This window comes from Mycteria americana, chromosome 2 (genome assembly GCF_035582795.1).
Source record: "Mycteria americana isolate JAX WOST 10 ecotype Jacksonville Zoo and Gardens chromosome 2, USCA_MyAme_1.0, whole genome shotgun sequence".
NCBI lineage: Eukaryota > Metazoa > Chordata > Aves > Ciconiiformes > Ciconiidae > Mycteria > Mycteria americana.
Genome location: NC_134366.1, coordinates 57,992,400 through 58,016,417, shown reverse-complemented (window position 1 = coordinate 58,016,417; position 24,018 = coordinate 57,992,400). Strand labels below are relative to the sequence as shown.

General features: G+C 35.7%; 1 protein-coding gene across 4 annotated transcripts in view; it reads right to left on the bottom strand.

Moving 5' to 3' along the window:
• SUGCT (succinyl-CoA:glutarate-CoA transferase) overlaps nt 1–24,018 on the bottom strand; it is a 336,948-nt gene that overhangs the window by 181,150 nt on the left and 131,780 nt on the right. For 2 of the 4 annotated variants that reach the window (XR_012774277.1, XR_012774278.1), the window contains exon 12: nt 13,340–13,446. Coding sequence is in view for 2 of the 4 variants with exons in the window: in XM_075493575.1 (XP_075349690.1) it covers nt 13,344–13,446 (103 nt within the window). In the remaining 2 variants the exon portion in view is untranslated. The remainder of the gene's footprint in view (nt 1–13,339; nt 13,447–24,018) is intronic. The other 2 variants (XM_075493575.1, XM_075493576.1) reach the window with 1 other exon arrangement.

Genomic DNA, 24,018 nt, shown 5'->3' with positions numbered 1-24,018 from the left:
CAGAACCAACTAAAACATGCAGCCACTAAACAGAGAAAACATGATGGCCATTATCAACTACAGCAATCTCCCTATGCATACTTTTATTACTTTCTGTAACTTCTTTGGAGATTTTGAACAAATGCTAAAATTAGAAATGAAACAAGAATTTGGGATATAATAGCTTTGAGGAGATTATAACTAACTTTGTTTAGCATAAATAAAAAGACAGTTTAGCATAAATAAAAAGCAAGAACAAATTTCACATTATCTTTCATCCTCTGTCATAATTTCAAATACAGCTAAATCAAGCTGCAATGTATTTTACATGCAATTTTAGACTTTCAGAACTTCAGGCAAATGTGATGCTTTACTAAGTAACCACACAGAGCAGCCAGCATGACTCCTCTGCAACAAGACTATGTTCTATTATTCTATAACTGGTGAAATAATTCCTAATTACACTTTATATATGTAAATTTCAAGCCTGTAATTGCTACGTATAGATTTTTATACTTTGGTATAACATTTATTTCTTCCCATTTAATTACATCATGTGTACAAAATGCAGTAAAAAAAAGTTCCCGACAAAAATCTTGAAAGCATACTTTATTTTAAAAACATAAAATCTATTTATGAATCCTCAGTTACTTCTGTTGTCACCTGCTGAGCAGTCAAGATTGAGTAATTAGCAGTAAACTCTCCACACCCCCTCCAAAAAAAATAGTGGCCTCTATAAATGAATTGGTGATCTAATGTTAAATACTCATGTCGAAGTACATTTCTACCCACTCAAAGGCTGGCCTACCTACTGGCAGTTTCATCAGAAAAAAGCAAGCAGTGAATTAACAAACCAAACTCAATGGCTATCTGTAGAGCAGTTGCACTGCTTTTTCTGTAATATATTTTGTTGTCTTTTTAACATCCATATTGCTTGGATACTTATGTTTTATATCGATTTTTAATTGAGGACATAGCTAAATACAAAACCTATTCATACCTAAGTAAATACTTAATTCCAGTCACACCTATCACCTTACTGACTTCTAAGATTATTTAGATGGTCAGTTAGACAGCTACTTCAGCTAAGACAGCAGCACTGGGTTTTGGTCCTTTGATTTGACACAGGTCAAACTGATGCAAAGGCAATAATCCCAAAGAGAGTACACCTACAGTATGATGAGTACATCTGCCTTTCCTTTTGAAGCAGCTGAAGGTTTGTATTCACAGAATTTGGTATGCTCAAAACAAAAATTCACTTAAAACACACAAGAAGGCTGAAAAAGTGCTTTGTATTGTGAAATGACAGTAACACTTCTTTCTACACCCTTTCCTAGATGACTTGTAAAGACATAAACTATTTTCACATGCTTTCATTTCATGTTTATTTTTTCATCACTCATCTAAAAAGACAAGTAAAATGTACTACTCAGTGAGAGTGAATGTGTTTGCATTTTGCTCTAAAATAGGAAAAATTTGGCTTGAAGAGTCTTCTGCAATAGCAAATATGTCACAAGGAACCTATAATTTGCTGTTATTTTTATAAACCTGCTTGTAATATAGGATAGAGTCGGATATTTACTTGATTAGCAATTGCACTGGTCTTGCTGTGCCTTTAATTTCAATTAGAATAGCTGTTTGGCTGAGTAACATTTTAGTTTTTTAAATTCTGAAAGGACATATTTAGAGGATAAAGACATGAAAGTATGTTATTTAAATTTCCAAATATTTTGAAATTTCACTGTGGAGACACTGAATATCACCTTCCGTTAATAACACATATTTATAACGGACACTAGTTGTAACAGTGTATTTACTGGAGTTAGAGCTTATGACAGAAAAAAGGCAATTAAAGAAAAATCAGTCTATATTAAGGACATAACTTCTGTGTTTCAAAAGACAGAATTTACAAAAGCCTCAAGTATACATTCCTATTAAATGCATATTCTTACACCCTAAGAATAGGATGTAACACTGAAAAATCCAACAAGTTCCTACAATCAATAGGACTCGCCTTGCAAAGTACCTCCTTTTCAAATATATCAGTTTAGGGTGGAGAATAAGGAATACCAGAATACTGCATCAATATAACTTAAGTTCCCATTAGAATATACTACACAATAGGGTAAGTTGTGTATAAATACTACATCCAGAAAATACACATTGTATGGACAGTGAAACACAAATTCGAGATTTAATGTTAGATTCGCAAGGAAAATGTTAAAAACAAAGAATCAATAGTTTGAAAAATATATAAAGATGAAAAGCAATGCCATAGAAGTAGAAAGCAGTAGAAATAAAGCATCTGCATGCTGCACACTGTCAGCACTTTTCAGTATTAAGGTACATATAAGAAGAAAAAACGGAAAGCATAATTTGCTAGTGCAGTTCTCAACATGAACAAATAACATATCCAAAACCAGATCAAGAAAGTCATTGAAAGATGGCCAATTCCTACGTAAGACACATACATTAAAGGTCAGATAGCAAACTTATATGGGAAACTGTGGAATGTAAAAGAGATTCCTTTATTAAGACCATGATCTTGATGAATTTGGTACAAACTACCAAACAAGAAGTCAGGTTTATCTGCCAACAGTATCAATAGAACTGAATATAATGATAATAATACGGTAATATTTTGATAACTTCAGAGCCTGGAAGATGCTGTCTCCCTTCTGAAAATAATGATGCCAGTCTACAACTTCCTCATACCCCGTACATAGTAACCCCTAAATCTAAGGCAGCATCATGACATAGGAATTTGCGGGGGGCGGGCATGCACACTCCAGTTGTCAGTAAGTATTATTCTCTTTTGACTTCATGATTTCTCAGGGGTAGGGGGAAGAAGAGGGATATTTTTACAAAATCTGTTATTACATAACTGATTTAAACATCAAAGTTTCTCTAAAACTCCAAGCCTGTATCTTGATAAGTGGAACAGAGACCAGCTGTTTTAGAGAAATGGGTAGTCTTGAGCATCACAGGAAGAACTAGAGAAATCCTAACCTCCATTTTTCATTTGTGACCCTGTGGAAATACAGTATCTGAAAGAACAAGATGTGCAGGTACTAAATGGTGTTTCTGGTCATGCCTACTTTGGGTGTGACGAGGACTGCAGGAAAATGCATTTCAGTTGCCTGCTCCATGCCAAGGGAGCATCAGACTACATTTGGCAGAAGCTTCTCTCCAAAACCCAGCTCATGGAAGTAGGAACCCCCCAAACTGGCCCTCACAGGTTGTTAGGAGACAGCCTGACTCTTGAAATTCCCAGATCCATCTGTCAACCTAGACGGCAAATAGATACAGTTCATCATGGATTATGAATACAATGTTTGCAACACTGGTATCAAAATAGCAGGGAGGAACTGCTAGGATGGGTTTCTGTTTGTTTTCAAAGAGGCTCTTTTTTTACTTCTTTTTTCTTAGAAATTGAACTGGGATCCACAGTGTAAATACTGTATGGTTAGCATCTCAATTTATCCTTGTGTCTTTCTCATGCCATTCCTAAACTTGGCTCAAAATTCCTGAAGTACCATTCTCTTCATCTTTTCTCACGTGTGAGTCAGGATCTCCATATTTAATACTACCATTAATCATCTTCAGTGCACTACCTTCACATTGAGGTGACTCTTTCATTATGGGAATGTTTATTTTAATAGGCCATTAAAGACATGCATAAAAATATAAATACATTTCCCTCTTATGTGAGCTATGATGTGTTTCAGGTGTCATTATAGATAATTAAAATTCAATTGGGTCATCCCAAAGGCCTGTCTGTAAATCTGAATAAAATTTGGCCTTTTTTATTAAAAATATACCTAGATTGTTGTTCAGGACTTCAAAAAAGTTTTGAGGAACACCTGAGATCACCAACAACATTAACCAAGATTTATATGTAATTCAAATGAAGTTTTACCCCTAAAACATATATTACAAAATTACACAACTTCTGATTTAAATTGCTATAATTAAATGCTACGGTTGCTAAGTAGCCAATTGAAATTGTGTGGAAAGAATTTCAACATGTGGCTGGCTGCTCAGAGTGTTGACATCCAAATGCTGCAGCCAGTTTTAAGCTTAGGATTAGTTCTTTAAAACAATGGTAATAATGCTCCTGGCCTCATTGACCATGCACAGTGAGGAAATACTTCCTGCTTCTTTACAAAGTGTCTGCTTAAATCATACCAGAAACCTACGTGAAACCAGTCAGAGATGAGAAGGAAAATGGCAATGACAGAGAAAGCTTGCCTGACTAATTAATGCCTTTTTGTGGTAGTTGGAAATCTAAATCTTCAGATACCCACTCCTACTCAGCCTACATACTTGCCTTTTCATGGCTCAAATATTCCTCCTTGTCAGTAAGAGGCATAAAACTAAAACAGTATATTTTTTTAAAATGTTACTGCGTAAGTACAATGCAAAGTGAATATGTCAGCATCTCATCTGAAAATATCACCTTTTTTTTCAGCAGTGAGTGGGACTCCAAGATGAACTTAGGCTGAAGAGAGTGGGAAATCTTGTAATTTCAGGATGGCGGGCCAGGGTCATGGCTTGAGCTAAGATTTTTAAATTAAGTTGAGCACTCAGGAAAAGCAGCTGAAGATCAAGTGATAACTAAAGCCTGATCTGCACAGTTTCTGCACTTTTTTTGTTGCTGTTGTATTTTCATTTTATTTTCTCCCTTGCTGGAACACATATATCATCATCTATAGCTACTACCATTTGAGAGATTCTGAAGTGCAAGATGCCAAATACTTATTCTCCAGAATATCATTAGTATTTTCATGCCTACAAAACATAACTCACACTACAAAGCTCCACCACACTACTTATATTGATTACAAACCAATCTATTTAAAAGTGAACAAGACTTATGACAAAATCTAGCCCTTATGGTCTCTGAGAAAGAAAAAGATATCCAGGCTATCTTCATATGAACTCCAAGAAGACAAGGTGGCAATTGATTTTGAAAACATAAAAAACATAAAAATACAGTAGGAAATTTTAAAAGTGACCCTTTGCTGGAGGGAGTTATATACTGAAGCATGTCTAAAATTTAATCTGAAATACCAGTGTTTATTATTGATTCTCCTATAAATTTAGCTTAGTAAATGAATCTACATCTACATAAGAAAAATATTTTAAAACAAAAAATGGTATTTTCTTACTTGATTTGGTATGGTCTTGTGAGTCAGGCAACCAACAGGCATAGATAGTGTCACAATTTACATACTGTGAGGAAAGCAAAGAATACCCATTTTTAACTGACCATTACTTTGTGACAATGATTCAGTGAATGCTCAGATAAAAAAACCAACAACAACAAAAACCTTCTGAAGAATCAATTTAATCCATTGCTTCAGCATATAAACTCTCTTCAGGCTGTGAGACTTGATAAGATTTGATGAGACAGACATATACATGTATTTCCCCCCCTTCCCATACATATAGGAGAATTGACACTCATCCAACTTTAGATAAACGCAACAATTGGGTTAATTAGAAACTCTCTTTTGACCCCACCGTTACACAGTTTACATGAACATGTGAGCCCAGAAGTGAGAGCTGGGCTCACACTCTGTGAGGCATTTCTAAGAAGCTACACATCGTCTAGCTCAGTACCTCTTAAAGTTGGATGGCCTTATCTGAGCATACTCTGGTAGTGCAAGATGCCAAATACAGATTCTTTGAAACCAACTGATGTCACTGATGAGCTGCACAGTTAGGGAACCAGCATGTAACTCCTGCAAGGACAGAAACTAATCCAAGAGTTTGAGGTGCAAGAGACATGCATTACGGACTACTAACACTAAGGCCTAACAAAGACTGTGAGATTTCAAAAATAGGCTCTCTGCTTCAAAACCTGAGCATGCTTTCTGACAGGTCTCCTTCTAGAATTGAATGCCCGAAAAGGCTACGTGACTCTTTGTACCTTTGAATGGCCACGACTGCAATGTAATTTTTAAACACAATTTAGTATTTTATGAGAACGGACCTTTAATGAGATGTTTTTGAGAACTTAATATTCTCTGTAACCAACAAATACTTAGGTTTATCATTTCTCAACAGAATGGATATGCAAATAGTACTAAAGACATACCATTCATATATGTACACATTTAAAAGAAATTAAAAGAGAACTTTAAAAATGCTGCTACTAAGCATCATTTGCTTGCTTACACAAAAGAAATACAGTACAAACTTGAAGTGCATGCTTGACTTTTTTCCTGTCGGGCTCCTCCCTCATTCAGTGAAGTAAAAGATATTCAAAAGTGGTTTTATTTCTCATAAGTAAGATGTAGCTCCAGGTCCTAATAACACTCAAATCACACAAGAAAAAAAATTAATTTCCCAAAGGGTTATTTCTCTGGTGCTCTCACATTAGAAACTATACTTTCCAGAAGCATAACTACTGCATCTTTACAACACTGCTTTTTAGATGACTCCGAATTTCAAGGCTAAGAAACCAAAGTACAGAGAAAACTAAGGGTAAAACCACTATGTTAGGTTTTTCAGCATTTTCAACAATATTACATTTTTAAATGATCAAAGAATACTTTAAACAGTTTCATTTACATCCATGAGAACTCAGTGCTGTTGTGTATTTAGCATATGGTGTCACAAGGCAGGCACTCAAAACATGAGGCACGCATGTTTAATGACCACCTTTTAACATTTTGATTGAAGTGACTTACCCAAAACCACGTGTGAACTGTGTGGCAGATGCAGGAAGAGATTCCTGTCTGGCATTCAACTTCTATAAAAATTAAGCCATATTTCTGCAACCTCTTACCTCTTTCACTACTTTTCATATTCTGAATCAAATTAATTAAGAATCTGACAGACAACAACCTGGTTTACAAGGCAGACTAAATGCTCTCCTACTAAACAGTCAAGTCTATCCTGCACACTTCAGGAAGAGGGTACAGCAGAAAGATGTTACTTGATTTAAAAATATCACAGTGTTTATGAATTAGAGGTTCTTCTACAGTAAATAAAGTTGTTGGTAAATTTTCTCATGTTCATGTTGTTCTTATTTATTTATTGTGACATTTTTAGAAATCAAAATTCAGGCATTGAAAAAGCCTAACCGTTTTATCTAGTGTAGTTATACAATTTCCAATCTAGGTCTCGAGCAAAGCTGACACCTTTGGGCTCACAAAACACATAAAGGACCAGAACATGTGGCAGCAGATGAAAGCTTATCTTTTGCATACACTGTCTGGGGATCCATTCCTCTTTATTCATAGCCAGCTTCTCTCCCCCATCCTTAAAAACATGGGACAGCAAAAGAGCACATCTATGACACTGCAGTCACCTTTCTGCCCAAGTCTCTTTGCAAAAGAGCTAATTCTCTTAAAAAGGAGCAGCAGAGCTCCCAGGCAAAAAGCAGTTGTAAGAATATGTTGATATGGTAGACAATAGATTTCTGGAAACTTGTTATCAAACATGAGCGGATCATTTTATCACAAATGTTTCCAAACGTACGTCAGACTTAGGCAGACAACCAGCACTGGGAATTTCAGATCAAACTCTGCAAAGTTATAGGCAAGTGAAAACAAAACCTCATAATAGAAACTGTTGAACTACCTCCTTTATCAGTATTTTTCTAATCTAGAAAATAGATGTATATTAAATGCGTGTACAAACAAAAGTCTATCATTAATATAAACATACATTTTTATTTAGAACCCCATCATTTTTCAGGACTTCTCCACTATAAGCTCTCTACTAGTCATTGTAAGATAGGCAGGCCACACAAAAACATGGCATAGCCATGGACCACATTTCACTACAGGCAAAATTTAAAAAACACTTCCTATTACAATATTCCTCATATCAAATGATGCCTGATGTCAAATGATGTCTCATTTTGAGCCCTTCCTATAACATCTGGATACAGAACTATCTCATGACACATATAAAGCCTGCTTAATTGTGTATATGTGGGAATCACATACTACAAACAGTCTTAGAATTGGATTTTCCATTTCACTTCTTCAAACTCTGTTCCATTCCTTAATGCTTTCCACTTTAGAACAGAATCTACTTCCCTAAATTTCCCACAGACAAAAAGCTTGAAAACATTTGTAATTTAGTATAAAAGAGCTACTTTTGACAAAATTAAAGGGTTGGGTATGGTTACTAGTGTGGTTTTTTTCATTGCGTAGATTTTTAAAATTGAAGTTAAAAGTTGGCTTGAAACACCAAATCAAAGCTAGGCAGCGCACATTTTCAACTTATCAAGACAGGCAGAAATAGAGCTGAATTTCTGTTTCAAAATAGAATTTAATTTTAGACACCTTCATGTGGATGTTTCACTTCCAATGAATTGGCATTTTTAAATGTAAAAACATTCCATCGGAAAATTTCCAACCAGTTTTAGTACTTACTTAATAGACACATGCAAAATTTAATTCCTCTCTTTCTCTTGTGCGTTAGGAATTACTTCCAGACACATTGTATTACCTCAGGCCTTCATCAACTGCTTTTCAGTTGCAGAAACGTATATATGTAAAACAACTCCCTGCAGTATTATGGACATGAATATAATTTCATTCAACTTGGGACAGCCTTCAGTGGGCCACAAAAGTCTATTTCAACAAAGAATAACAATTAAAACATAGCCATATTTAAAAAAAAAACCAAACCAAACCAAAACAACAAAAAACCCCAAACCAACAACAAGCATGCATATGATGATTTAAAAAAAAAAAAAAAGAAAAGAAAAGAAAGAACACCAACACACTTTACATCTTTTGCTGTTCTGTGTGTTCACAAACCTGACTGTAGAAGCTTTTACCAGATGCTAGGAAATTTTTGCCAGGATGTGTTCAAATGAAATGACTTCCAAAATAAGAGACGATCTGGAGGTTAATAAAAAACCCTACCACCTTCACAAGTTTCCACAAATAATAAACTTAAAATATCAGATAATTTCCAGCTATCAGATATTTCAGTACTTCAATTTACTGTAGTTTTTTTTCTCAGTCATATTCAGAGAAAAGGCTAAAGGAACTGTAATGGCCTTCTGGGACAGGAAGACTAAGGTTTCTGTAAAAAATGTTAAATTAATTCTTATAGTGATGCAAAGTCAGGGAAGGGTTGTTAAGGGATGGCTTCTTGCCACAGGGTGGAGTTTTGTTTTGGTATCCTTTTAGAGTCTGCAGGTGTTTGGCAGGAGCTGAAATCAGGGCCAGCTGTGATATTTCAGCTTCGATATTTCCCTCCCCATATTTCTCAGAAGTGATGCATCAGGGTGATGTCTTACACCTGATGTACTCAACTTGTGTGGTATGACTGTAAATGCTTTGAGAAGGGGGGGAATTACCACTGCATGGCTTTAATTTTTATTTTCAGCTGGCAGCATTCATATAGTAAAAATTTATCAACATGAATGGATTTAATCTGGTAAAACATCAGATAACAAACAATTTATTAAACTGCCCATAATATTTCTGGGCTCTTTTGTTGCTTCTTATATGTGCCAGCCATTTAATTAAAGTAATAACACTGTATAGCAACAGTGAGAGAAATTACATTGTGAAAAAGGAGAGTGTAATGTTTTAAAGAAAACAAAAAAAACTTTTAGTCCCCTCACTTTACCAGCAAAGATCTTTGTTCTTTCATACTTAGCTGCAGTACAGTGTGTACCTGTTTTTGTTTTCTTTTATCTTTTGGGAGAATTTGAATAGTTTCTATTAAAAATGGTACTCTAAGTTTGTTTTGTTTGGAAAACCTCAAACCACATTGTATTTCATACACATGTTCCCCAGGGTATGTTAAATGGGACCATACTGAGGTCACTAGTAAGTTTTTAAAACGTTTTAAGAATTCCTTTAATGTTTGTACTATCTTGGCCTGGTTAAAAGAGCACATTTTTAAAAAATAGCTTGAAAATTTTTGACTATAAAAAGCTTCATTAAATAGTACAGTCTATACTGTACTATTAAGAGTTTGTAAGAAGTTTTACAAACATTCTTTCCTCCCTCTCCTTTTTAAGAAAATTGTTCCCTTAACTAGCAAAACTGCTCCTCTTTCTCTCAGCCTTTTTATCCATACATGCACAAGTACACATTTACTTCTATCCACAGACTGATTGACTTAGCAGTACAAATGCCTGTGGTATTCATTTTAACTTTGCAAATGAATAAAAGATTATAATCAGTGGGAAAAGTGGACATTTCACTCCATTCATGGAAAAAACAGTATCACCTGGCACTCCAACTTAGTAAAAGATTTCATGTTTTTTGGCAGCTCACTCGGAGTATGATCGAAGCTGTTAATGATATTAACAAAATGTCCTGGGATCAAAAATGTGTTGTTTTATCTCAGTTTATAGAAGAAGTTATACAAACCACTCTTGGCCTTCAGAGTTCTGAGGTCCTTTTAGTTAAAATAAAATAAAATTTGAAAACATGACCCACCTGTAGCTGACTAAGTTCCATTAGACCATTTCAGTCGTCTCCTTTACTTGTCTTTCCTATCTCCTCAGGCTTGCTTCCATTCCTCCCTTGCATTATTCCAACCCCCTCCCAGGATTACTGTCTTTGGCTGGTACCAGCCTGGTGCACCCTTTGCAGCATTACTGACAGCTGAGCTGGCATATGCTTTAATGATTGTTGATGGCCATGAAGTGCATCTTGGTCACTAATGGTGCGAGACTGCACTTACAATGAATGATGGCTTCATTATGGATATCAGAATCTGTAGATCAAAATCCGTAAATCCATAGGAAGACAATAGCAATGAAATGAAGTTAAAAAATTGAATTCTGTTTAGATCCAATTCTGCTAGTAACGCCCAAAATGGAAGAGGTTAGCAAAACCTAGGTATTAACTATTAGAGGTAGATTAGGATTTGTATATATTGAAGTATCACCAGGTTTGATGTTTTTCTGGAGTCTTTGCAATGGTTGAAAGCAAATGACTATGAAAAGCAGATTACTGCCTTATGATAAACCCTTTCATTTTACATCACACTGTTTGTACTTGTTGTTATACAGTATTAGTAAGTAAGGGTATTAAATGCAAGCTGAGTGACATCTTTCCTAGAATGCATTTTCTGATCTAAACTGAGCCTGAAAAAACCCACCATATTATAACGGAAGCACTGTGAAGAATGATTACAAAGTTCTCGTAGTTAATGACTGGGTTGAGCTTTACACAAGCATGTGTGTTTATCCCAGACGCATGCTGTCTATACAGCAGCAGAAGGATGAGCAAGTGGAGGGAGACTGGGCAAGGTACAATGGCAAAAACTACAGTTCAGAAGAAATGTGAAGATGAAAAGTTGTGCTTGAACTGTCCCTAAGCCTCTAAATCCAAGCTATGGATAAGTGACTCAGGGTAATGAAGCCACCTGTGAAGGTCTGAAGTCTTCACCATCAAAATAAAAATTTGTGTAGAAATTAGAAAAATATACTTAAGAGGCTGAGCATGCTACTCTCCGAATTGCTGGAGTGGGGGCTTAATTTTACATAAGTGATGTAAAGTAAATATCTTGCTATCAGAGCAGTACCCTAAAATGTCAACGCTTTGCCATATTTCAAGAAAGAAGAGGAAAGAACTGCAGTCCTTTTTTTTCAATAATGCTTAAGCAGGCAGGCAGCACCAGAAATGAAACAAATGTATAACGTGCAGCATCGCCACAAATACTGACATTTCATTTCCAATAGTAATAAGAACACAGTGTCTGAGTACCACTTATTTCAGAGAAGGCTATAGAAAAGACAACGTTTTCACGCAGTTTCATGAGGGGAAAAAAAAAAAAGAGATTGGTATGCCCCTTTACAGGAAAATATTTTGAAAAACCTGCCATATGGTGGTATCTGACTGCAAAGCACTGTGATACCTTTTATGGATAGGCTAACTATGTCAGGTAATAACCTGACATATATGTATATAAATATAATAATAATAATATATATATAAATAATATTTAGGTGAATTCTGACAAGAGCAAGGTAACCAAGCCAGCCTCTTTTCAGTTTGGGAGGTAATGGCCATCCCATGACATACTGTGTTTTAAAAAGCCATCTCTTTCAGAGTGGACCTGAATTCTTAAAATTTGCAGCATCAAAAAAAAGCAAATAATATTTTTCCAGTGTTGCCCCAAGTACAGCCAAGTCAACCACGCTCTGAGTGAAATAAAGACTCTCGCTGTATGTTCTTCAAAGCCCAACCTTAATCCCTGTGAAAGTTATGAAGTGTAAAATTTGGCCCATGCACACTTTACAGCATGGTACTACATCATTTTAAGGAGAAAAAGCATATTTATTTAAGAAAAAAAAAACTTCTTTCCTTGCAGTAGCCTAACAAGTATTGTCTTATACTTCTAAAAGTATAATAAACATATTTATAACAAACATATTTATTATAAACATATTCCCTCATGATAGAGATTGTTTTGCCTGTTCTTCTTTCCCAAAGACTGCAACCATATTCACAATCCTGACAAACACTTCTTGATGGTAGACATGGACATGTACAAAAGTGTCTGCTTTTTTTTTTTTCCTCCAATAGCCAATCTTTTTTCTGGTTACTCTCATTATTAGAAATTAATATAAAGGAGATTCCTCACACAATAGAATAGCCATAAAATACTCTGTTGCACTATTCAAGACCGTATCATTTGGTTTGTGTTGGGCCCTTTAACCCATCATAAGCCAGAGGGTGAGAAGACAGGGAAGTATCAGGAAATATGCAGATAATACAACTCTAGAGATACTCAAAAGTAAAAATAATGTTTATAATTAAGTATAGATGCAATTCAGTGAAAGATTTAACATTTAAAATAAATAAATAAATAAACTCTGAAGCGTTCTCAGCCAGGGAAATCACCAGGACAAGAAAAGGTTAAAATATTTCTGCATATGACTTTTGGGTTTCATTTTTCTGTTTCCAGTCAAAAAGTTGCCCATTTTTCTCAAACAGTATAGATTCTGGTTATCCATACTCCATATAGAAAATTGGTTGCTTGTGGACAGCAAGAAAGGTACTTTTCTGCATATTTATCTGACAAAATGCAATTATATAATACATTACAGTTTATTGCCCAGTTTTACCAGCCGCTTTTGAAAGACAGACTCCATACAAGACATGGAATACCTATGGTTTAATGCATTATGGCAAAATCTGTGTTCCCAAGCATATAATTCATTTAAGGATCTGTATTTATTTCTTATTATGCCATATTATTGGCTTAAACTCAATCCACCATATAACTCAATCCACCATATAACTCTCAAATCCCATTTTAAAGCAGCTAAAATCAGGTCTGAGTGGCAGGAAAAGTGATCATTATTCAGCATTTGTAAAACATATATAATAATGTATAGAAAAGACTTGGTGATAACCAACCTGAGGATCCGAGAATACTTGCTGCATATTGTTGATTGGGCCATATGGAACCCCACTACCTTCAAAGAGGTGCAACCATTCAATCGTTGCTTTTTCTGAAAACCTAAGAGCAAATAAGAAGCAAGTGGTTTCAACTCTGTGCTTTCAGATTCAAAAAAATGTATAGCATGTCTCCTCCCTCTCTCACTGCTTCCATACTCTTCCCCACTGATTTCTTCCCAGACAGTGAATAACATAACGAAAATGTACTACACACATTATTCAGAAATGCAAAACCCAATGACATAGGGGAAAGAACATAGCTGAACTGACTTCTATTTCTATCTGAACATCTGAAGCAATCCAGCAATGATGTAAAGCTAAATTTATCAGCAGCTTCAAATAAGGATCAATGGGTTTCCTCCAGTCCATATTTACACTAACATGCTTCACATTTGTTTTCTTTTATGTATGTGTATTTAACAACAAAAAGATAGATATAGTGTGGGTACGAGTCTAACATACGACACCGCTCACTAAAAGCTGATATAAAGCACCACAGTGTTTTTCCTCCATTACATCCAAAACATATGTCAGGATTAACAGCCACTTTTTTTGGTCAGATAACATTAATTACATATTTATTCATTGTATGATTGTATAACCTACCCTAAGGACATCCAGTTCAGCATATATACAGTGTACCTAAATTGGTGAACACAGAGCTCTATGTCCTTGTATCACATACAAAAAGTTCAGCTTATTTCTTTATAAACATTCAATTCCATAACTGATAGCACCACTCTATTTCCCCTCTTTTCCTAGATACTTTTTCTTTCCTCATCTGCCCAGTAGAGTTACATACATGAAGAAAACACACTCTTGAAGCAATATCAGTCACTGAGAGATGGTATTTTCTGCAGCCGTCTGGGATTCTGAATCAAAGGTGAACTTATTTGGAGATCATACCTTAAATTTCATGAAGGTAAATAACACAGAGGACTACCAGATTATTAGAAAGGAAAGATCTACTTCACGATACGTACAACACTGAAAAGAAATTAGGTGTGATTTAAAGACCTGACGAAAATGAAATTAATGAAACCTTGATAAGGGACACTCAATTACTGGTATTCTATAGCTCACCAGTTCAGAGTTCCCTAAGTGTTATCCGGAACAATGTCAGTAACGTTCAGCTTTCCTTCTAGCATGTTATTATGCAAAAAAAGCTTCCAAGTTTCTGACAGAAAGTTAATAGAGACAAAGCACAAAAACCTCTAAATCAGTACAAAGTCAAACTTTGTAAACTTCTTTTTACACATATGCAGAGATTGGCTGCAAACTACTTCCTGCTACTTTTAGACTAAAGAAAAAAAAAAACAAACTAGTGATGGTGACAAGTTACAGTTATATTAAGTATATGGCATAGGTATGGATCCAAGCTTCACAGTTAATGTCTTTCTCCCTGTGAAGGAACGACTTCCCCAAGCTTTCAGGGAATAAATCCTGATACTCAATGCATTTTGCACTCTAAATAAATAGGAAAATGCACAAGTTTTGCACTGCTCTTCCTCAGAAATAGAAGCTTTACTCCTGCTGAATACATGTGAAGTCAACAAATAATACTAGTAGAAATGGAAGGAGCAATAATACAGAAAAATCAGAATAAGACTTCAAAAGTGCAAAACATATTATGAAATGAAGCATCACTTCCAAAGAAAACAGATATAAGACTATTGCACTGTTTGGTTATCCACTTCATTGAATATTAAAGTTATTTCATGGTAAAGGTGTAGTCAGCCATAATGTCATTCTTGGACACATCTAGGGTCCATCTAATTTAGTACTCTATTGCTGACTATACCTAGAACCAGGTACATCACAGAAAACTGGGGAAAAAAGGTAACTATAGAGGTAGATAACCTTCCTTCCTCAGTGATTGCAGCCATTAGGAAAGCATGATTTTAATCTAAAATATATGTTGTATTTCCCTTCAGTACTCTCTGTTTGGCAACAATTTTCATAATTCATATATTCTTGTTATTCATAGCCTTCTATTACTAAGGTTTGGGGCTCAAACTGCTGCACAGTGTAAATATGATTCACACCATAAACTGTTTCCAATCAGTTATTAGTACTATTTACACAAAACTATGCTGATTCTCTGCTAGCAACTGAGCCACCTCCCTCCTGAGATGCTTCACAAATCATGACCCACTAACTCCCTTTTGATAAATTAAAAGCTTTTTTCAGCTACTACTTTTTCTGACATCTCAACCTCCACTACTATCTCATTTCTAATAAAAGACAGCACATCTACAAGAGGACTCTTGGACTCAGCATGATAACTTCGGTGCTGAAGACCATCACTAAGAAATTACTGTAAATCTTAATATTTGTATCATCATTCCCTTGATCTATTAGTAATGAATCAGCCCTGCTATGTTATGTTCCTTGTACTTCTTTTTAAGAAAGAGTTTATAAATATTCTCCTAATTTTAAAAAAACAAACAACTTTTGGATTTAAAGAATAGTCTGAAAATGAAGTCTCTTCAACAGGAGTATCAATTATCTACATCTGCATAATCAGTATGCTACTGCCTGATGTCATAGTAAATCTGAGTAATTTTCAAGATATACATTCTTCTTCAGTAGCATTATTAAGAGTGACTCTATATACAGTGAAGTGAGTGCATATTTTGCAAAATTTCTATCGAGTGTATGAATTTCTGAAATTTTAGCTTCTGCTTAGATTTTTCCTTCCTATGTAACAGACGAAAAAAATTACCACAATTCTGTAAAAAACAAGTGGTGTTCTGTTTTAATAAATACTTGTTTTGAATGGACCTAACAATTGTCTTAGTCTTATTATTAATTTATTTATTGGTGGTTGGACAGAATTCCTAAAAGCTTTAAACTCAATCAAAGATGTAATATCCCACATTCTATCACCCTCAAAGGAGACAGACAGCATTGTCTCTTGAAATTGAAACTCTTGACCTAAATCTGATGTAGAATAGCTTCCTTTATTTGTGGTAAAAAGAGGCTGTTGAGAGCATATTGTAAAGCAAACTGTTTAAAAACAAAACAGAACATCACCACTGCCAATAAAGGTCTATTATTCATATTTTGAGCAACAGCATGCAACTATTTCATTCATTCAGTTGTGTTTTATATATTTAAATCTGTTGTACAGCATTAATTTACAGCATTTAAATATCTGTTGTACAGCATATTGTTTCAAAATTAGATAAAAGATAAGGCATGGATAAAAAATGCCCAAGTTTACCTCTGTAACGTCAGCTGCACAAGCTGCACAAACTTTGAATTTTTTATTTTTTTTTGCTAACCTGTAGTATCATTCCCTCCATCTAAATATAATTTTTAATAACACACAAACAAATACCATAAGCTTTCCTTATAGCAAAGAGCTGATGTTTAGATTGCTAGGTATCAAGTGATATCATGCTCAGCACTCCAAAATATCAAGTAAAGACCTTCAACAAAAACTTCCAAGAGAAGTAAAAGACTGAAATTCTCTCCTGAAAATGAAAAGCTCTACCAGCAGGAATTTACAAGGCCTGGCCAATCCGTTTCCCCTTAATACTTATTTTAAAACATTTTTCTATGCTTTGATATTGCCTTTTATAAATATCCTACTTGGTATATAATTTCCTTTTCTTAACTGAAAAATTTACAATGTCATTTTCTGTCTTTCAGTGGGGAAAAAAGTAATTTTTTTTAAATGACTATAAATATATAAATAAAATTCATATATAAATAAATATTCATATATAAATAAATATTCATATATAAATAAAACCACTGATGGAAACTCATACATGGCTAAACAATGGTCCATCTTCCAAACTTAAGCTAGTAAAAAAACATCCAAAACTGTACAGCATCTGAACTCTGAAGCATGACACTTGCAAATGAATCTTTATCTGTCCATGGAGCCTCAATGATACTCAGTGACTGCAGGAGAGCTCAACCATGTGATTCACACTACAGCTTCATATATTTCCAGATGAGTACCTTTTCCCTCTAAAATGCTCCATCTGCTATAGATATAATCACATAAACATCATTTAAATTATCTATGATTTATTTCTAGAATAATTTTAAATTTGTAGCTTAGCTTTCTACAATTATTACCAGTATTTTAGAAGTTCAAAAGAATTTACTTTTTACTGTACTAGTCTGTGGTATGAAGCTTGAATGCAGGGTCTTTCTGAAAACACCTCTGAAAAAAAGAAGGATATGTACCCCAATGGAGAACAAACCCATTGCTAGGACCTTTACTGCAAAGTCTGTACTAAGGCTTACTTCACTAAAAGAGTTAGTAGTCTCCATGATGTCTTATTTGCATTTTAAGCAGTACTCTAAGCCTCCTCTGCACTTAATTACACAGCACTCATGAAGCTACTGAAGTTGCAATATTGAAACGAGACATCAGATTCTGAAACTTTTAAGATATTTCATGCTTAAAACATTATAAGAATAGAAAGCGTAGCATGAGCTGAACTAATTTAAATGTTATTTAATGGGGAAAAAATCCAACTAAATGTATTTTTCCTCAATTCGTAAATCTAGCAGGCACCATTAAATGAAAAACGCTAAATTTAAACTATACACTCAGTAAATTAATCAAAAAACATTACAGCACAATATAAGAAATAGCCTCCAAAACTCCAAAAATTAATTATCAAATAAAAAGGGCTTACACCTTATTTCCTTACACAAACTACAAGTGTAGTTTTGCTTCTTAAAAAGCAAGACCTAAATCCCCTTCTGCTTTCTAACAAATTCTAATTTAAAAAAAGGGAGAATGGATCATTAATTGCAAAAAAGAAAGTGTCTGCTTGACTTGCACAAGTTGGATGAAATGGCTTTAATGAGTTAGAAACATACCTGAGTTCTGTTACAATGTACTGTTTCTCATCCTGTTAATTATTAATGTAAACTTTGTTTCTTTTTCAGCAAATATTCTGTCTTTCGATGAAATAAAGACTTCTAAAGCATGAATGAATCCACTTTGTGTGCGTTCTTTGCATATATCCCATTTTCCGTGTTTCCTAGGAAACCTTCAATCATTGCTACATCCTATGTGGAAGGGCATCCACGTTTCTCTAATGGATAAAACCATCCAATTCCACACAAAGTAAGTTTAGAAGAACTACTGAAGCAAAATACTGCTCTTTTCTATAGGAAGCTTACAGCAATTAATTTAGAGAAGTCATTTGGACAGCTACCAAATGCAGATGGAACAGCAATATCTAGGATTAGTAATAGTTTTTTACATGCAGACAATCACAAAACCCTTCTCTGTTCTTGCTAAAGTCCACAATAGCATTCTTGTGTTTTCTAGCACAACCCAAGTTTGCATTATGGTTTTTGAATTGGTTTGTTCTATCAACAGTCTATTTACTTTCAAATATCTACAATATTTTCTCTCTTCACTACCAGTCATCTCTTTAATGGTAGTTAACGCAGTAAAATTGTTTGTACGCTTTCTTGCAGTAGCATCTATGGAAGACACTATACAAAATAAAAGTCACAGAAAAAAATTTATTTGGAAAATTCAAATAATGGATCATTATCCCTTAGTGTATAGTAAATACACAATTAGAGTTTTCAAAATGAATACTATAGTATTTACTCAATAGTCTGTAAGCATCTCTGTGTTAGTGTCTAATTAGTCTCCTCCTGGTTACTGACCAACCACTCAGCAAACCACAAAAGACCCTTAAAGTCTCTGGGATCAACATGATTGTACTTACGTGTTTTGCTGATGGATATGTCAACTACTTTAAAAGATGTCACATATAGTAGATTGTAAGTGGTAGCTACATAAAGTACAGTTCAGATATTTGTAGGCACCACAAATCCACCCTGAAACTTGTTTTAAATTTCCGCATACTTTAAATATTGTTACCAGTTTAATAGAACTATTAATAAACCTTCACCTTTACGTGCAGAATTTGTGCTAGAGATGAACGGACATTCATGTTTCTTTATAAAGTTTTGCATGCTGTTTTAAAATCATATATGACTTTTAAAGAATAGCATACCAGAGGGAGGGAAACATATCCATATTGTAAAATGTGTTTCTTATGGCTCCCAAGTAGTAAAATCTGCTGTGTTCCAGAACTAGTTCTTTTTGGATTCAGATAATGTTAGACTATGCACATTAGAAATGTACTCCTTTTCCTAAGCCTTCCTCTCGTTTTCTCAAGTAAGCAAAAGGACTGTAACTTCTATAGTTATGACAAAGGAAGTACAAATTAACTAAAAATCAGCTAGATAACCACACATCAGTAAAAGCACATTGAGAATAATGGAAAGCTATATTGATTTTGTTGCTGTTCTTTTAACCACTCAAAGGGAGTCAAGAGCTAACAAGGGTCAGGTCTAAAAGCTCATTCAAAAATCAATGAAGATATCTCCCTTGATTTCAGCAGCCTTGTAGGTTGTAATGCACGTCACCAGAAAAAAGATAGCAAGTTCTTCAAGAATCATCTTGAACTTCACACTTATGTATGAAAATGCTTAGAGGCTTATTAAATGGTGAGAAAAGAACACAGAAAATATACATTAGCTTACCTAGTCCAAAAATCCAATGTTTGAGACATTTTGGATCTCTTTCAGCTGCACACATAGAAGTCAACATAAAACTAATAACAACTTAAAACAAAGCATTTTAAAGGAAACTGTAGCAGTTTGGTAGCTGATGCCCACACAGCTCAACCGTCTATGCACTGATGGTGAGGTAGATGACTGGGGAAAGTAAACCTCACCAGCTATGCCACATTGAAGTCAAATATGTTTCAGACTTCAGATACCTGTCTTGCTGAAGCAGTAAACAACCAAATGCTCATTCCTGTGATGTTATCAACAGTGACTTCAGTCTGCAAGGCTCTTGGTTTAGAAAAAGAAATGGTGGGGATGGGGAAGGAGATTTACAGAAACTGTGTGTCTCAACAAGTGTGAATTTAACAGTGCTCCTCATCAGGCAAATTAGACATTTTACAATACACTTTCCCCTTTAGGTGCCCTCCTCTTCTGTTACTAGGTGGAAACAATTTAGCAAAGATCTCATTAACTCAGGATCAGGTTCCTCTGTGGCTTCCTTCCTGCTCATTCCTTTTCCCGTCATACTTACATACGCAACATGCAGCTGTGGTGCACAGTCAAGAATGCTTTAAAATATAAGAGCTAGGAATAGCAGTTCCACTCTGAATTGTTTCCAGCCCTAACACTTCTGATTTTAAGTCTACAATAATTCAGCTATAGCTGCAGGAGCACTAATCATGATGAATTTATGTGTTCTTCATTATGTGAGCTGCTTCACTTTAAAGGCTGATGGCATGTCTGCTATTCCCCTTCCTCCTGTACTCATACAACCCCACACACTCTGTTCCACTTACAGCTTATTTTCCTGAAGTACCTTGGATTACACATTTAGCTGCACTGTCTTAAAATGAGTCTACATTACTGAGGTGCAGGGTAGGATTAACATTCAATTTCTGGAGTAATTTGAAGAAGGAGGTCAACAGATTAAGCCCCTTCCCCAAAGCAGCTTCCCTTAAAACTGGCATTATACCAGCTTTTGCACAGATGCATCTCAAATTACGTGCACACACTATATACGTATGTCTTGACATATGTATGCACATATGTATGTATATTTACACACATACAAAATAATCCACATTGTGCCTAGTACTATTCTGTTCCAGAGGAAGCAAAGGTAAAAGTAGAAGGGAGGTGCGGGAGAACGGAGCAACAATTAAAACTTAGTTCTCATGGACAGATATTCATCTAACTCACAAACCAGAGGTTTCCACTGGAAACATAAAAACCAGAGCGCTCTGTAGTCTGTCAGTTCTCACATGAGCTGGGAGTCTCAGGGGCCTCTGTAGTAGCCATTGAACCTGACCTCCACCCAGGTAGGGTCATTTTAAATTTGACTCTTGGCACACACCCAAGAAAGGAAAGCATTCAGAGGCAATTTGCTTTTGTCAGAGTTCCGTTTTGTTGTCATTTGGGGAAAATGTCACCTAAATAAAGAGGAAGATACAGAAGGCACTGAAACTTCTTTTTTTGTAAAGCGAACACAGTAGGTGTGCAGACGTCAGCAGTGGGAGGAGAAAGAGGAAATAAGAAGCTTGGGGAGCCATAGGAAGTGGAGGAAGATGATGGGGACAGGACAAAAAGAGCATAGCAGGAAGAGGACCAGAGATGGGAAAGGGATAACAACACCAGTAGCAAAACAAGTACAAAATACCCTATAGGCCTATATTCTTCTTCCCTGTGAATATCCTATGACCTAGTGATCCTTGCAGCATTGTACTTATTTCCCCACAGAAGATGGAACTGAAAAATACTCCCCCCTCTCCAGATGTCTGGGCCTGGTTTCTGTAATTCCCTCCTCTTGCCCCAGTGTGAGAGCTGGGTCTCTTGGAACCAGCATACCACTCCAGAGTGGCCTACCTTCCAGTCCCTTTTATTGAGATCTGACAATCTCTGTGGATATGTGAATTTATCCTCCCCTACCTGCTCTCCCCCTCTCTCTTTCCTTTCACGTGTATTCTACAGAGGGAGTTGAGATGTTGTCAGCAGACAGCAAGCTGGGGTGAAGAACTAAGGACAGATGTGCTTCACTCTTCATTTCTGTCAGGGAAGAGAGAGGATGAGAAAATTCTTTCTGAAATGAATGGAGCAATTCACACCTCTCAGAGCTGTTGTTTCAAGCTACATTTATATCTCAAGCCATATACATCTCCATCTTGTATTCTCACTCAGCTCAAAACATCCAACTGTGATGAACAGGTCATTTCACACCTTTCTGGAAAGTCTTCTGTTTAAAGGTCAATTTCTTCTAAGTGCTATATAATCCCCATGCTTATCTAACTGCCTTGAAATCTGGCATGGTTACTGCAGGTGGTGAGTAGAATTATTGATCTAAATTAGAGGTCATTTGAGTCAAGAATTCCCAAGATACGGCCTTTTTTAAAAAAACAGCATTCCTTAACATTGACCAATTGTACCAATGTTTCCTTTGCGCACACATATAGAATAAACCTGTGGCCAGAGTCTCAATTGCTTAACATTTACCCTAGCAAATGAAAGGCATCAACTGTCTCATTGGTATTCAGAGTTCAGATGTTTTTAAAAATTTCAGCTCCACACATGCAGTAAGACTTCAGGGAGTTCCTGACCCTTTGAGTAGGTCTGGACATCTCCTTCTATTCCTAAATAAAACCTGGGAAATCCTCGTCCTTAAGAGGAGGAGGCTAACAATCCTTCTTCCTGCACTTACTAAGTGCTCAGGAGTTAGACATGAATTGCAGTTAGTCCATTTTGAAAATTAAGAAAAATAGGAAAAGAAAAGGTAAGTCATACCTCTGGAAATAGTTCAAAAGAGATAAGAGGAAGGGGACAGGTTAGATGTCAGGTCAATGGAAGGGGACAGGTCAATGGAAGCCTACTCTAGGCTCTGGTGGGACCTCAACTCAGTAAGATTATAACAGCATCAACAGCTTGGAAAAAAAGTATGCATATGGGTAGCGTGCAACAGCAGTGATATATGCAAGCAACTGCAGAGTACCTAGTATCTGCCATACAAATGGTGCTTAAAATACCAATGACTTAGTGGAACCCAAAGGATGTATAAACTGAAAATGGCAGCAAAAGAGGTTGGGGGAAAAAGAAGGAAACACAACTATATGTTTCCTCTCATGTGCTTCTAGTTCACTGTAATCACTGTTGAGATGCTGAGACACCGACCATATCTGTGAATCTTTTCACAGGCCTTAGCAGCAGCAACGCTCTCAAAGGATTCCACTAGAGGACCGTAATTCCCATTTAGGTTTCCAAGCATGTACAAAAGAGAAGGAACATTTAGGAATCACCAGATTCCTATACATAGATGCAAATTTCTACCTGCTTTTTACTGCTCAGCCTGGCACACCAAACAAGTTTGCTGACTTTTTCCATTGCAACATAACTGGAAAAAAGCTACGTTGCCTCAAGTTGTATGAAACCTGCCTGGCACAGCATCAAAATCAGACATGGATGAATGGCCTGACTAGATCCTTAAAGGACTTAGGTTTCTTTTTGCCTTCCACCACACAAAGGAGGGGCTCATCTCAACAAAAGTGACTATAGTAGAACCCATGTCAAGAAAATCACAACTCTTCTAAGCTGCTCCAGCTCATGTCTCCGCAAATTCATTGTGAGTCGGATAGCAGTGTACATATAGTGAGTGAATGGGAGGGTCCGCAGGTGTTTCTTTCCAACTAATGCACCTTAAGTTTATATTTTCCATGTGCCGGAAGCTGCAATACTATCAAGCAATCAGTGATGTAATTAAGGTATTTTTCAGTGAAATTCTGCCATTACTATTTTGTCATTTCCCTTCATTTCTCAAGGGTTGACATTTTTCAGCACTGAGAAACTATACATTTAATTCTCTAAGTAACTTCAAAAATTAACCACATATAATTTCACAAACAACTGTGCATTAGTGAATAAAAGCAAAGTTACCATGGAATGTGTATGGAAACATATTTGACCTCCATTAGAATGCCAAAGGTGTTTGTTACAGTTAGTGTTTTAAAACTGAATGCCAGATGAATTCACAATAATATAACATAACAGAATACTATTGGAAACGACTACTCCAAGCGTG